Genomic DNA, 16,041 nt, shown 5'->3' with positions numbered 1-16,041 from the left:
GTGAATGCTCATCAACACAAATTCTGCCTTAAAAAAATAAGAGCTTAGATCTGTGATATACCAGCGCCTAATTAAATCAATGTACTACCCATTAAGGAAAAGTGGTTTTGAGATAACTCTTGGAGTGGAATTTGCAAGGGAGGAACGTATGAAGGTCATGTGGTTTATGGGTTTGAGATGTGGTGAAAGGGTGGGAGATATGGCCTATAAAGAGGGAACTGTGTACCTATTGTGACATGCTGGGTTTCTCGGAAGAGAACTTGGTCTATTTCCCTTGCTAAATCACTGAGTAGAGATCATTTGGACCGGTGGAAGAGATGCCTATAGGAGAAATGGCATAATGTTTGATTTTGTTTGGTAGCTCGGGGTTGAGAGCTTGTTAGAAATTGGGTCTCTAGTTGGCAAGGGTTTGCACCTTTGTCCAAGTAGGGACCCTTCCTTCTAGTCAGGATAAGGGACTTGCACTCCAAAAATAATCCCTGCACACTCCCTTGGTAGCTTGGCACGAGCAGTCAGGCTTATCTTAGAGGCAGTGTGTCAAGCATTTGCACATAACCAACAGTAGCATAGTGTAAGCACTACAAAAGGACACCACACCAGTTTAGAAAAATATCAAATATTTTTATATACTGAAGACAAGACCAAAAACGATAACAACCCACAATATAGTACTTGGAAATCTTCAGTTATCAAAATAAACTGGAAAAACAGTTCCTTGAAGTCAATAGCTCTGTCTGGGGCTATGTAATGTAATGTAATGTAATAGGTGTCTTATATAGCGCAGGCTACACTCCAGGGAGCATCTTTGCGCTTTTAGAAAGAGAATCTGAAGCTTGAAACCGGGGGTCTGGTGGATTGGTACCGTTTAGATTAGGGATATACTTTGTGTTTCGGATAGAGTATAGATCCAGGTTTTAAGGGTCTTTCTAAAGATGGACTCAGTTGGGGTTAAGCGGAGGTGTGTTGGGAGCATGTTCCAAGCTTTAGAACCCAAAACTGCCAGGGCTTTCCCTCCTTTCATTTTGAGTCTAAACTTGGGAATTGTGAGGAGGTTGGCAGTTTGGGATCTAGGACAGCGTGAGGTGGTGTAGCGTTTGAACATACTCTGTATGTAGCTAGGTCCTTTCCCATTAAAGGCTCTGTAGGTGATCAGGAGAATCTTAAAGAGCACCCGTTTGTGAATAGGCAGCCAGTGCAGGATGTTCACAGAGTCATGAACAACAAATCCAAACAGTTCTGGCTGACCACGGCGTCGTGGGCCAGCTACAGTGTCTGAAAGACCCGCAAATCAGTGCCTGTGGAAATGCAGGGCGTCGGCGACCTCTTGTTGAGCTCCGAAAGCACGGCGTCTGCAGGTATCGGTGTAGGAGTCGTCGGGCCCTTGAAGTCACACGCGTTACAGATCGAACTCCTCACGGTTGAAGTCAGGAGCGCTGGTGTTGGCAGGCATTGGGTGCGAGGTGTGGCGTGCAATGCCCTCAGGTCGCGGTGCGAGCAGTGGCTCGGTGGTGGCGTCAGATGGTGTTGGCGGTGAGACCAGGGTCGCGTGCCAAGTGATGCGGTGCTCGTCGCGATGCTGGTAGGTCACAGTGCATCGTCGTTGCTGAATCGCTGTCGTCGGCGGACTAACTAGAGGCGATGGAGTCAAGGCTGCGGTGCGGGATGAGAGCGGTGCGCAATGTAACTTTACGAGTGGTGCCCTCGAACCACGGTGCAGGCAGTCTATTTCAGCCTGGAGCATCATCGTCGGGGATACCAAGGCGGTGTCGTGAAGTGAGGCAGTGCGGTGCCCACAGGTCGCGGTGAGAGCAGGGGCTCGGTGGCGGCGTAAGGAAGGAATTGTCGGTGAGACCTGGGTCGCGGTGTGACTGTGTCCTCTGTGGTGGCTTCAGGTCACTGAGTCGGCAGCAGCTTCGTAGACCGCGTCGGGTTGATTTTTCTTCTGTTGCAGCACAAAACACGCAGTCCCCAGTGCTGAGGGCAGAAGAACTTGAAGTCTATGCTGTTCCTGAGATTTCTTGAACCGGGGCAAGCTCTACCTCAAGGCCTTGGAGAAACTCATAAAAGTAGATTGCAGAAAGTTAAATCCAGTCCTTTCACTGCCCGTGACGAAGCAGCCACTGCATGCCAACACAGCAAAGCAGTCAGCAAAGTGGTAGTTCCTCCTCACAGCTTCTCCAGCTCTTCTTGGTCCAAAAGAGTTCTAAAGTTCAGGGGTCTGGGCTCCACTTTTTATAGTCCAAAATCCTTTGTGTTCTCAGGCAGAGAGTGTCTGTGCCCAGCCAAAACCAGTTTTGCCCTCTCTGGTGTGGCTTCCTGCCAGGAGGTGGAGACTGCATTGTCAGAGGCAGACCAGGCCGATTCAGGTGAAAGGAAATCTACTCCCCCTACTCTAAATACAGCCCAGGTCTATTCAGCCCTTTCCTGATCCACCTAGACTATCTGCAGCCACTGCCCCTCTCCAGCCCCTGTCATCCAGAACCCAGACAGTCAATTCACAAACCCAGCAGAGGCCTACTGGATGGCTGAGCAAGAAAATACCTACTTTCTAAAAGTGGTATTTTCAAACAGAGTGTAAAAATCACCTCCACTAAAAGATGCCTCTTTAGATTCTGAGTTCAGGCATACTAAGCTTTATTTTTCTGACTAGTTCCCAAGGCCAGTCATGTTTATAAGATGTTGTAAATAAACTCCCCACTCTGTCCTATGGGAACAGGTATCCTTGCCATAGTGAAAAACGAAATTGGCAGTAATTCACTATCATGATATGTCACACACATCAGTGCATGTCCTACCTTTCACATACACTGCACCCTGCCCACAGGGGTCTCTTGGGCTTACCTTAGGGGTGACTAACATGTAGAGAAGGGAAGGTTTTAGGGCCTGGCAAGTTGCCAGGTCGACATGGCAGTTACAACTGTGTGCAGACTCTGCGGTGGCAGGTCTGAGTTACATGGTTACTGGCTACTTCTGTGGGTGGCGCAACCCATGCTGCAAGCCCTCTAGTAGCATTGGATTTACAGGCCCTGGCACTCTCAGTGCACTTTACTGGGGACTCCCCAGTAAATCCAAAATGCCAATCATGGAAACACCAATCCATAACACAATTTACAACAGGAGCACTTGCATTTTAACACTGAACAGCAGTGAGAAAGTGCACTAAACCAGCAAGAACGGCGTCAAAACCAGGAGGCCAGAAAGCAAAAAGACCGGGGAAACACGCCAAAAGATGTGAAGTCTAACACAGCTTATTAGGTCTAGTGGTGTTCTCCAAGTGTTCTCCAAGTGTGATGTATCATTTGGGTGGTGTGGAGTGTCATAGTCATAGTTCTCATGCTGGTCTCTCACTTTCTGAGTTGTCCTCCATTGTATCATTGTTATTAAGTTTTAGGTCAAAGTGTAGTAAGATAGTCCGGAGTCTTTAGATTAGGGTAAATCTGGCTAGCTCTTGAAAAAGGCTAGTAGGACATTAAGTTGGGTCAAAGTTTTTACTTTAATGGCGATAAGTTAAAAATTGCCTGAAAGCATGTTGTTTAGGATGTGATTCTTTCTGAGACTGAGATTACTGTTGGCATTCGTATTTGACAAAGTTAGGTTGTAGGTTGCCAAGAATCTTGGATTATGGGTGAAATTTCAGCTTCAGAAGTGGGTAAGAGGTAAGCAGGAGAAAAATGCATGCAAGTGAATGAATGCAAGGATACGGGACCCAGGTTCCTCCTGGGTCCCGCGCGAGTCCACCCCCGCCTCCACTTCCATAAGGTAGCGGGCCTAACCTGAAACCAAAGCGCCGCAATGTCACATTTCGCTACCACCAAAGCTGTTCCCAGGAAACGTTTATCGGCCCGAGAGCCGCCCAGGCCATCGAACACACCTAAAAGCAGACGTACCGGTTAATGGGGAAAGACCCACCCCAGGGTCTGTGTAAGCTCAAGTTCTACTCCCGCCCAGAATGATGCGATGGCGGGGCATTGCCAGACCATATGATAAAAATCAGCCGGAGCGTGGTCACAAGTCGGGGAGGGTCTCAGTCAGGCTCTGTATAAACCAGCAGGTGTTAGATATGTCATATGTAAATAGTAAAGTTGAATGAGGCGCAGTTTGGAGGTGGTCGTCAAGGTCTTGGGAGCCATGAGAGCATCCCACCACTCTCCATCCTCAAGGGCGCCCAGCCACTCCTCCCAGCGAGCCCGCAGTTAATTTTTAAGTTAGCATAGGCTTATTAAAAGTTTAACCGCCATTTTACCTTTTTGCCGCTTTTGCACACAACACTGCATATAACTGTTGTAAGTTAGGCTGCGTGAAATGCTTCACATGAGAATGGCTTGTTTTCAGCATCCCTAGACTTACATCGTGGCTCTAGTCTGCACACTGAGTTCTAAAGCCTACAAGGTCATCATAACAAAGTAGCTGTTGTTCGAGCTGATCGGCTCACGTTCTAGCCATAACATATATGCAGCTGCACGCCAACGTGATTCTGCCGCCTTTAATATCACACTGTAAGCATGATTTCAGGCAGTTGGAAGAAGCCCGTTTTTCCAGACAGACCGAGAGCTCTGGCAGATCCCGATGTGATTCAAACCTGCTGATCTTGGAGGTATGGGGTCCCCCAAACAAGCCTAAGAGACCTTTTATATTTTATAAAACATAGTTCCTAGCTAGGGTGGGTAATTCACTAGCCGCTATAGGACCTATTTTCACAATCATTGTAATATGATTTCTCCCTTTGTGTTTTATGGAATTGTAACACTGCTGATCATAATATTTCTAAGCATATGTCTGCTTATGTTAGCAAAGATACTGCATCGTAGAGCAAGTCGTTAAAATAAATATTTTAACCTTTCCGTGTCTCTTTTTTACTCCTGTTGTGGACTGGTATGCGAGTATAACGAAAGAGTGTTCTTGCTTTCCACCATTCCTGAGTATAACCTAAGCCGCATGTTCTGGGTTGTCTAATCATTGGTTCCTTTGCTATAGGACGAAGAGCTAATGTGACACAGATGCTAGCTGGCTAGGGTTTCTAGGCACTGAGGTGAGTTTTTTGGTACACCACAATTCACTGAGGTCCTGGGTCTCTGTGCACAGTTCTGTGTAGGAGCAGAATCCCTGCGACATAATGTGTGTATGGAGGTTTGCCTAAGCTGCAGGTATTTGTAGAACTGGGAGGCAGGGAGGGAGTAGCGCTGTTGCAAATCCGTGAAAGCCCTGATATGGTCCCTGACCCAGACGTCCCCAAGAAGCGAGGTCCCAATGCGATTTCATTGATGAAAGTCTCGGAGGCTGAAGTCTCCCCCAACCAGGCACCCGTGCCACAGAGGAGTTTGTTGGCTAAGCCTTCCATCCCATTTTGTGTGGCGCAAAGCAGTGCGCCAGGCCAATAAGACAGCCCTAGTGATAGGGGAAAGGGCTCGTGGTATGGGGGCCCTGTATAAGTTGGCCAAGAGTTGTGGAAAGTCTATCGACCTGAGCTCGGTCCTGTACGCCGGGTCGGACCAGCTGCTGGCGAACCAGTCGTGCACCACAATAAGTCTCGTGGCCAAATAGTAAAAATGAAGATTGGTCACACCCATGCCCCTGTCATAGGGAGGTATTCGACACTGAGCCAAGGCCATACGAGGCCTCCCGCCCTGCCATAAAAACTGGTAAAGCAACCCATCAATTTCGCAGAACCAGCTCCCCGGAAGGTGATAGGTTATGTTCTGAAGAATGTATAAAAACCGGGGAAGAACCATCATTTTAAAAAGCTCATTTCTGCCCAGGGGGTTAAGAGGAAGGGATTGCCACCGCTTGAGGTCTGCCCTGGCCCTAGTAGCCAGGGGCGTACGGTTGAGGGCCCATTCAAGCTCAGGGAGCAAGGTAACCCAAACACCCAAGTACTTAACGGACTGCCAACGCTGGGGAATACTTGTTTGCCAGTCGAAAAAGGCACGGGACTGGTGGAGGGGGACCAAAGTGGATTTAGCCGGGTCGAGCCGTAGGCCGGAAACCCACTTGAAAGCAGATAGGACTTCTAAGCACCGTGGACCTGAGTCCTCAGGTTCCGCTATGAAAAGAAGGACGTCGTCAGCATAAAGGGTGACTTTGTCACCTTGACAAGGGTCCCAGGCCCAACCCTTGATACGGGGATCGTTGCGGACTAGGGTGGCCAGGGGCTCCATTGCTAACGCTAACGCAAATAAAAGTGGAGACAGCGGACAGCCTTGACGGGTGCCCCTCTGGATGGGGAATGCCTCAGAGAGTACACCATTAATTAGAACCTGTGCTCTGGGACTAGAATACAAGACTCGGATGAAACGTCTGAATGGGAGGCCGAATGCCATCGCCTCCAGCACATCGTCCAAATAGCTCCAGTCAACTGTGTCAAAGGCTTTTTCAAAATCATTGAAAAGCAGGGCCAAGTACCGGGAGAGCTGGTGGCGGTGTGCGAGGTGAAGACTGGGTATGCAATGCCGGGTACCACGGGCAGGCATAAAGCCGCATTGGTCGAGGTGGACCAAGTCATGCAGAAGGTAAAGCATATCTTATAGAGCGGTGGAAAGTTATTTGCTTTAGCTACATGGCTACTATTTTCACAACATGCATTTAGTCATTATCTCGTTACCCTCGACTTGAAATTCCAGTTTATTACACTGTACTTTTTTTTATGTCTCTGCAATCTTCTTTCTCATGGACTACTTTGGCCTTTTTGCAAAATAAGGCTTCAACAAAAGCATAATGCTCTAAAACATGTTTTAGAATTTTCTATGGGTCTAGCGATGGTCATGACCATGTCAAGGTCAGGGTTTCCTGTGGAAGGCAGTCTGTCCTGATTTTTTTTTTATTGCATGTCTTTTAAATTAGTTGATCTTGACTAATCTCATCTTTAAGTTTCCGATAATTACAGGTACCCGCCAATTTGCTTAGAGCAGAAGCAAAATCAGCAAAGGATTCCCCTTATAGTTGTCCCATCCAGAAGAATTTGTCTTTTTCAAGCACAGCGTTCCTGGGTGCTGAAGATTTCTTGTTTAAATACTCAATAACTGTAAAATAATCATCCAAAATTTCCACAGTGGCCATTTAACCGCATTTGTGCCATCCTGGTGTGATTGTGTTTCTACTTCTTGTATCTGTAACATTTTTAACACCGATATCCCATCAGGTCCAAAATTATGCATTAGAAGAACTTTTTTCTTTCTATTTGTAAAAATATATGCCAGTCAATGGCATCCGAATAAGCTTTGAAAGTCTCTTTCCATTTAGCCTAATCTGAAGGGGGCGTACTTGTATCCGGTAAAAATGGAGGCGGGGCTGATATGCCATCCGTGGTTCACAGATGTGGTTTTCAAGGAAGTGATGAAAGTTGCCAATTCTAGATGATACTTGAGTAACAGAATAAGTTACCAAAATAGACTTGCCGCCAATAGTTATGTAAATGTATCTGCCATCATTTGCATTAAAACAACTAAAGGAAACTTTGCAAGCAAATGGAAATTATGTGTCCAAGAAATGTTTCTTAGGCAAGATGAATAGGACTTTCTGTTTTTATCCCAGTTCAAAATTGTAATTACATTTATATAACGAATACTACCCTGACGAGGCGTTGAATCTCTTTTCCGGCGAGTGGCATGCTACTCCGGAACCCAAAAAGGATTAGTGGTGAATTAGTTAAGGCAAATCTGAAATTATTTGAGCGGTGGACATGTGAGTTTATTATTCATATTGAAAAAAGGGTAGTGGAGGGATAGAAGAGTGAAAGGTTTGTATTTATATTGTGCTTGCTACCCCTGATGAGGTGTTGAAGCGATTTTTGGCTGGTAGCACCCTACTCTTAAACCCAAAACAGGATTAGTTAGGAATTAGCCTATGGTAATATGAAATTAATTTCAGGAGTGGACATGTTAGTTTGTTAATTGGATTAAATAGTGGAGGGATAAAAGATAGAAGTCTCCAGTAATTTTTTTTTTTGCATGTGATGTGAAGTATCTCACACATGTCGCTTGTCAACTGAAATCCACATCACAATTGGGCGGCCAAACCTGGAAAATGTACCCGTTCACAAAGTTGCATTTTCCCAGGCTAGCCTTTGAGAATACTGCCTCAAATTCCCTAATCCTGCTGCAGGAGCACAGCCAGCGGTCTCCTGTGTTCCAATTTGCAGACCATTAGCAGCAGTGATTCTCTTCAGGGCAATGCCTTTAAGGGCAGCAAGGTGAATGTTGTTGCTTGGATTCTCAGCAATCAATCAATCATTTGTAAAGCGCACTGCATACCCGTGAGGGTCTCAAGGCGCTTGGGGAGGAGGGGGCGCTACTGATCGAACAGCCAGGTCTTGAGTATCCTCCTGAAGGTCAGCAGGTCTTGGGTCTGTCGTAGGCTCAGTGGGAGGGTGTTCCATGCCTTGGCGGCGAGGTGGGAGAAGGATCTCCCACCGATGGTTGTTCTTCAGATGCGCGGGACGGTGGCGAGTGAGAGGTCCGCGGAGCGTAGATGGCGGTTGGCGATGTAGAAGGAGAGCCGTCTGTTGAGGTAGGCTGGGCCGGTCTTGTGGACTGCCTTGTGTGCGTGGGTGAGGAGCTTGAAGGATATCCTCGTGTTGAAGGGGAGCCAGTGCAGGTTTCTCAGGTGGGGGTGATGTGGCCGTGGCGTGGTACGTCGAGGATCAGTCATGCCGAGGCGTTTTGGATGCGTTGTAGTCGTTTGATGAGCTTGGTCGGGGCTCCCGCGTAGAGGGCATTTCCATAGTCGAGTCTGCTGCCGACGAAGGCCTAGGTGACTGTCTTTCTTGTATCTGTCGGGATCCATCTGTAGATCTTACGGAACATGCGGAGGGTGTTGAAGCAGGAGGAGGAGACGGCGTTGACTTGCTTGGTCATTGAGAGCATTGAGTCGAGGATGATTCCCAGGTTGCGTGCGTGGTTGCTGGGTTTCGGGGCTGCTCCCAGAGCCGTCTGCCACCAGGAGTCGTCCCAGGCTGAAGGGTTGGAGTCGAGGATGAGGATCTCCGTCTTGTCCCAGTTCAGCTTCAGACCGCTGGTCTTCATCCAGTCGGCGACCGCCTTCATTCCTTCATGGAGGTTGGCTTTGGCGTTGATGGGGTCCTTGGTGAGGGAGAGGATCAGCTGAGTGTTGTCGGCGTAGGAGATTATGTTGAGGTCGTGCTGTCGGGCTACGTGTGCGAGCGGGCCATGTAAATGTTGAACAGCGTCGGGCTGAGGGAGGATCCCTGCGGTACACCGCAGATGATCTCGGAGGCTTTAGAACGGAATGGGGGAGGCGGATGCTCTGGGTTCTGCCGGAGAGGAAGGAGGTGGTCCAATCCAGAGCCTTGTCTCGGAGCCCTGCGGTGTGGAGTCGTGCGCGTAGTGTGCGGTAGCAGACGGTGTCAAAGGCGGCAGAGAGGTCTAGGAGGATGAGTGCTGTGGTTGGTCCCGCCGTTGTCCAACAGGGTCCTAATGTCATCGGTGGCGGCGATGAGGGCAGTCTCGGTGCTATGGTTGCTGCGGAACCCTGACTGGGAAGGGTCCAGGATTCAGTTTTCTTCGAGGTATCTGGTTAGCTGTCTGCCGACGGTTTTCTCGATGACCTTGGCCGGGAAGGGGAGCAGAGAGATGGGCCCGGAAGTTCTTGAGGTCTCTTGGGTCTGCCTTACGTTTTTTGAGTAGGTTGTTGATCTCTGCGTGTTTCCAGATCTCTGGGAAGGTCGCGGTCTCGAGGGAGAGATTGATGACTTTGCGCAGGTGGGGTGCGATGGAGCTGCTTGCTTTGTTGAAGACGTGATGCGGGAATGGGTCTGACGGAGAGCCGGAGTGGATTGTGCACAAGGTCTTGATGGTGTCATCGATGCTCACGCTGGCCCAGGCTAGCAGGGGTCGTGGTCTGTGGTGTGCGGAGGGTCTGTTGTGTTGCTGTCTGTTGGGGCTGTCTGGGTGTTGAAGCTGTCGTGGATGTCAGCATGTGGCCAATGATGGAAAGCCAGAAAGGAGGTACTCCCCCACCCCCCCCCCCTACGTAGGCAGTGCTAATTTTTACCACAGATAGGTATACACGACACAACCATCAGCACCTCACTCTCCAGCTACTGACATCCACTGGAACTTCCCAGATACCAACCTCCTATGAAGCTGACCTCACAGAGATGAACAAGAGGACAGATTCGTCAGATTCCAGTAAAATCCCAGTGCTCATGATAAACCTAACTCTATTTTGCATCAATTTGTTGTTCTTATCTGACCCTACTTGGAAATTGGATAAGGAAATCGCTCATTATGGAATATGTAACTTTGCAAAATCGTACACCATTTTGTGAACTGTATATGCCGAGCTGAAAAAGAGGTATTTGAACTCGATTTCCAACAGTGTAAGATTATTAAAATATAACTTTTTGAGTGAAGCTCTGAAAGTAGAAATAATGGCTATTGATATAAAAAGAATTGAATGTTGTACATTTCTAGCTGGACAACTTGCATCGTAAGGCGTTAGATTTAAATAAAGAATGGTATTTAGTAAAGTCGTGATTACGATGAAAACTAAGTTGTATGAAATTTTGTGTATTATGTGCTTTGTGGGGAAAAAATGTTGATAGCTCTTTTTTTTTTTAAATTGCAACTATTATAGCAGAAGCAAAAATAAAGGAGTTATTAATTAACTGACAAAGAATTTCATTCTTGACATGTTTTATTTTTCTGATTCTGTGCCCCGGTGAGATCGCTAAAGTGTTTTTCTGTTTTACATTTTAAGATCGCATTCATCGAGCGACAGTGAGGATAATCGGAAGCACAAAAAACAAAAATTACAAAAGAAAGAGAAAGAAAAAAAAACTGAGAACAAATATAAATCCAAGAAAAGCAAACATCACAAAAAAGATCGAAAGAAAAAAAAGCGCGAGCGGCATTCCTCATCCTCTTCTAGCACATCCACATCTTCTAAAAGCGACTAAGTGAAGAGCTCACTGTGCCAACATTTGATCACATACATTTTTAAATGGCAGTAATGTGATTTGTTATCTTGTCTTTTTATTCTTTCAGTTAAAAGGAAATGTATTTTTTTTTCATTCTTTCACATAGACATATATTGTTTTGTGAATTTTATTTACAATGCTTATAGTGTTGCAACGGTACTCTAAAAAAGAATATGCCTTCCAATTTAAAACATTGACTTGCGATAAAAAGTTACATTGTTGATAAACGATCTGTAAAGGACTGTGGTAATAAGGAAACACCCACCCACAATTGTATCTATCTATCAGTTATAAAAAAAAACATTTAGAGATGCACTTCTGTATAAATTAATCCAATACTGCAAAAAAAGCCAATGTACCTCCAGTGAAGTAGGCCGTCAAACGTTTTTAGCACCTCTACTTACGGATTGATCATTCCGACCAGTTTTTTTTACATTGAAATGTGATTTAAATGAAGCCGCCTTTTGTGAAAATGTCATTGAAACAGCTTGGCACCTATAATCAATTAAAATCTCCTTATTAACATGGCGGTTTTGTCTTTTTTTTATCATGTATCATTAATGTAAGAAGCCTGTATTCCCTCATGCAACAAAAGATTAGGGTCTTAATTAGGTCCAAAGCAGCTGTGGCTAGTAAGCATGAATTAGTCCATGCAGCTATTATTAATGAAAACATTAAACAATCCAGCAGGTTTGCCATGTTTTGGAACCAGCTATTTGAGGTTTTTTGTAGACTGCCACCATCAATAATGCTGTCCTTTCTGGAGGTAGAACCAATTAACACGGTCAAAGGCTTTTGCTGCGCCAAATGTAAAAACTGAAAGGGGGACTTTTTCCTGAGCTGCAATATCTATGGCACAAATCAGTTGGTGAGTCAAATCACTTGGCTGTCTCCCCCTCATAAAACCCTTCTGGTCTTGATGGATTAAGTTATTGGAAATAGACCCAAGTCTTTGTGCCAGAATTTGGGTGAATATTTTATAATCATTGAGGAGTGAGATGGACCTATATGACTCACATTTATAGGGGTCTTTCTCGGGTTTTAATATCAAGCAAATAGTTGCTTCATTCCAAGTATTGGGGATCTGAGAACCATCAAGATAGATTGAGTTAAAGAGGTCTACTAATTTTGGGGCCAACTGTTCTTTCAACACTGAGTATATCTCAATGGGAATTGCGTCAGGTCTGGGCGCCTTCCCTATTTTCGAGCTCTTGATTACTTGGAGGACCTCTTCAGCTGTAATAGCTGCATTTAAGAATTCTCTAGAATCAGCATCCAGTTTCGAAAGTTGTGATTTCTTCAAATATGTGTCAATCAGGGATGGCGGAGGGAGAGATCTTCTTCATATAAAAGCTTAAAATATTCAACAAAAGCCTCTTCAATATCCATCCTTTCTTCTACCTTTTGGTTCCCATTGGGCTTATAAACTGCCAAGATCTTATTTCTATTGGACTCAGTTTTCAACTTCCATGCTAACAGTTTGCCGCTATTTTCACCAAATTCATAGTTTGATAGGGAACTGAGCTGCCATCTCTTCCACACCCTATCTTCCAGTTATGAAGCTAATTCTTGTTTCTTCTTTAATATATCTTCCCCTATTTTGTTTTGCTCATCTTCTTCAAAACTATTTCCAACCGCCCTTGCTTCGTTAGTATGTCAGTTTCTAACTGTGCTCGTTTTTTTCTTCTCTTTATTCTTAAATGCTGCACGGCTAATTAAGGCTCCTCTAAGAACTGGTTTAAATGCATCCCAAATTAAGATCTTGGAGAGTTCCCCCTCTCTGTTATCTAAAAAGTAATTTAGTGTGGTGTTTTTTAGCTTATCTATTGTTTCTGAGTCCAATAAGAGGTGCGATCTAAAGTCCACCTTTTCTCACCCACTATGTCCTTAATAGTTCAAGATATACTTGTGAATGATCTGAAAGATGTGCTGGGGTATGAGACACCTTTTTAACATTAAAGCTCAAAGTCTTATCGATTAGGAAAAAACGATTCTGAATGCGTGTCCATATTTGTAGTTCCTATAGGTGAAGTTATTTATCATGTCACCTTTGGCTCTCCAAATATCCACTAATCCCAAATCATCTTTAAGTCTATTTAGGCATTCCCTCATTTTCAAAACATTTGGGGCCCTGCCAGGGGGGTGCCTATCCTTTCTGGGATCTAATAGAATATTAAAATCCCCACCTAATATGATTGGAAGAGATAGCGTTAACAATTTATCATAAAGAGATTGAAGGGGTGCTGGGTCATCTGTGTTGGGACCATAGTACCCAACAATCGATAGCGAGATATCACTCAATCTTATGTTGGCTATGGCCCTTCTACCCCCCAGGTCTACACTCTCCCCTAGTAAAGTTATATTCGCTGATTTTTTTATAATGATGGCTACTCCTTTAGTATTACAGGCTTGATTTGTGCAGACACTCTCGCCAACCCATTTCTCTCTTTTTATGATTTCAGACCATTCTTCTTTAATGAGATGTTTCTTGTAGTATAATAATATCTTTAACTTTAGATATTCAAAAATCTTTTGTCTCCTCGCTCTTAACCTTAACCTGTTCACATTCCATGTTATTAGCTTTAAATTACTCCTTTAGCCAAGGATGTGTCACAACGCTATTTGCCTTGACCCTGATTGTCGTTAATTTATTTATCGGACTATTTTTTTTTTTATTTCCCCGATGCTCCCCACCGGAAGTCGTGTTTAATGTACTGAAAAATAAAGTAAAAAGCCTGGATCCCCTCCCACCACCCCAGACCCTGACACCCCCTTTGCCCCCCCCCCCCCTCCCCGGAGAACCCTCCATAGCACCATTTGGGCAAGATTGATTGCCCCAATCGAGGTCCACAATTGAGGATTATTTACTTAAACATTATCCCTCGTGATTCAAGGCTCTAAAATGTATAATTTTTTACTACTTTTTAACATATACCCTCATTTGCTCTAGAAGTGGCTCTACTTCTGCTGGCTCTCTAATATTGTATGTTTTGTTGTTCCACATAATTCTCAGCAGGGCTGGGAATTTTAGGTCAACGATGGCACCCTCCGTCCTTAGATCCTGCATGTACTTGCCCAGGGCCCATTGCCTATCGACTGTGACCTTAGAGATATCTGAACAGATCTTGTAGGTAAATCCATCTTTTGAGAGAGTGCCAGATTTTAAGGCCTTATTCAAGATATGTTCTTTTAAGATATAAGATTTAAAATTGACAAGGACTCTCCGTGGATTTTTCCTGTCCTTAATGAGTCTAAAGGGATCTCTATGTACCCGTTGTATGTCATCGTCCAGTGCTTCCCCATCCATTTCGGGTGTAAACTCCTTTAATAGGCTAACTATGAATCCCCTTCTATCTTGACCTTCCGGGATATTCAACAGGTGCAAATTATTTCTTCGGGAGTTATTCTCTAAAGTCTCGCTTTTATCCCTTCGTTCCCTTTCAGCTCGTGACAGGTTGTCCACCCCGATCTGACAGTGATTCACTTCCTCCCTAGTCTGCGCCAAGGTGGTCTAAACTGCCACAATTTTCACAATTAAAGCGTTAACCTTTGATTCCAATGCTTCGCAAGTGGCCTGAATTTTCTCCTGATTCCTTTCTGATTTTGCAAAGCTAAGCTTCATCTCCTTGAACAATGAGCCCACTAGGTTGCTGACCCCCGCCTCCGATGAGGCCTCAAGAACAAGATCTTCTTGCACCTTATAGTTTGAACACTTTAGCGGTAACTGGTTTCCTGGTCTTTCAGGCGTCTCTTCGACTTCAGTGATCCCGATATAGTTTTCCTCATTGAGTCTTGCATCTAAACCTGTATCTAAACCGGCAAGAGCCTGGTATCTATTAGGTGATTCGGATGTTGGAGATATTTGAGAGGGCCCTCTTACTTTTACGGTTCCTTTAATAGTACCTTCGTTCTCCATAGACCTTCGTGTCTCTTTTTCGGTCGTGGGCACCTCGTATCTTATATTGTGTCTAGAGGCTGAATTGTCCTGCACCTTAATGAAGGAGCGTAGTGAAGGAGTAACTTTCAAATTCGATCCTCTCTTTAACTGCTCTTTTTTGGCCGTCTTGGCTGCTCTTGTTGATATTACCGCTGAAGATTTACCTTTATTTTTCTGGCCTCTTTGTTTCTTATTTAGAAGTTTACCTCTGCCACCAGCTTCAACCTCATTCACGAAATGCTCCCCTTTCAGGTGTACTACCCCTTGATCCTGCTCTGATAGGATTTCTATTGGGAGCTTAATGCTAGTTAGAATGCCTGATGGAACGGAGCCTTTGTTAGAGTCCTTATTCGAGCGCTTGCTTCTTAAGTCGTGAACTAATTCTTTAGATTCCTTAGATTAAACAGTGCTGGTCTCACATATCTTAGCACCAGAGTCAGTGCGGGCGTGGGGAAATAGGGGTAATAGAACAGTTGGAAATGTCTTAACTTGTGAGGGCTCCCCTGAGGCTGTAATTAAAGCAGGATCGCCCCTGCGCCTTCCCCTGTCCTCTTTCTTAGCGAGATCATACAAATGGTACAGTATTCAGTTGCCCCTATGCTGTCTTTCCAGACCTCGCTAATCTTGCAAGGTTTAAAAGAGACTTCCTCGCAACTCGGGTTTCCCTTACTAAGCCCCTTCTGAGAGTAAGCAGCACTCTTATCTTCCCTGTATGTATCTAGAATCACTGTGTGAGGGCAGAGGGGAGGTGAAAGAAAAAATAAGCCACAGAGCGGTCCTCTAAAACTAACCCTCTGGACAACTCGCTGGTTATCGACCATTTTGACCTAGGGGGGAATTTTTCAAGGGTTATTACAAATATATATTGAGCACCGATAGGGAAAATACTCGTAAATGGAAGCGTCTCAAAAGCCTTTCAGATCAGAAGAAGTACAAGGCAGGGTTGCCCACTTTCGCCACACCTGTTTAACCTTTACATTGAACCTTTAGCTAATACGATAAGATCTACTGAAGAAATTGTTCCTTTTAGTTTTAAGGGCTGGGTTCTGAAAGTGGTATTATACGCTGATGATTTATGATCTATACAAGTAATTTGAACGATTCGCTGGCTAGCATAAATTGCTTATTATCCGATTTTGGGAGGTTTTCTGGTTATCAAACTAACCACCAA

General features: G+C 45.0%; 1 protein-coding gene across 1 annotated transcript in view; it reads left to right on the top strand.

The window, feature by feature from the left end:
• SREK1IP1 (SREK1 interacting protein 1) overlaps nt 1-11,456 on the top strand; it is a 135,220-nt gene extending 123,764 nt beyond the window's left edge. Inside the window, exon 5 of the mRNA XM_078675148.1 lies at nt 10,714-11,456. Coding sequence (XP_078531274.1) covers nt 10,714-10,912 — 199 coding nt within the window. The 3' untranslated portion in view covers nt 10,913-11,456. The remainder of the gene's footprint in view (nt 1-10,713) is intronic.
• Nucleotides 11,457-16,041: the final 4,585 nt, after the last annotated feature.

Source organism: Lissotriton helveticus, chromosome 2_1, assembly GCF_964261635.1.
Source record: "Lissotriton helveticus chromosome 2_1, aLisHel1.1, whole genome shotgun sequence".
NCBI lineage: Eukaryota > Metazoa > Chordata > Amphibia > Caudata > Salamandridae > Lissotriton > Lissotriton helveticus.
This window is presented reverse-complemented; position numbering and strand designations above follow the sequence as displayed.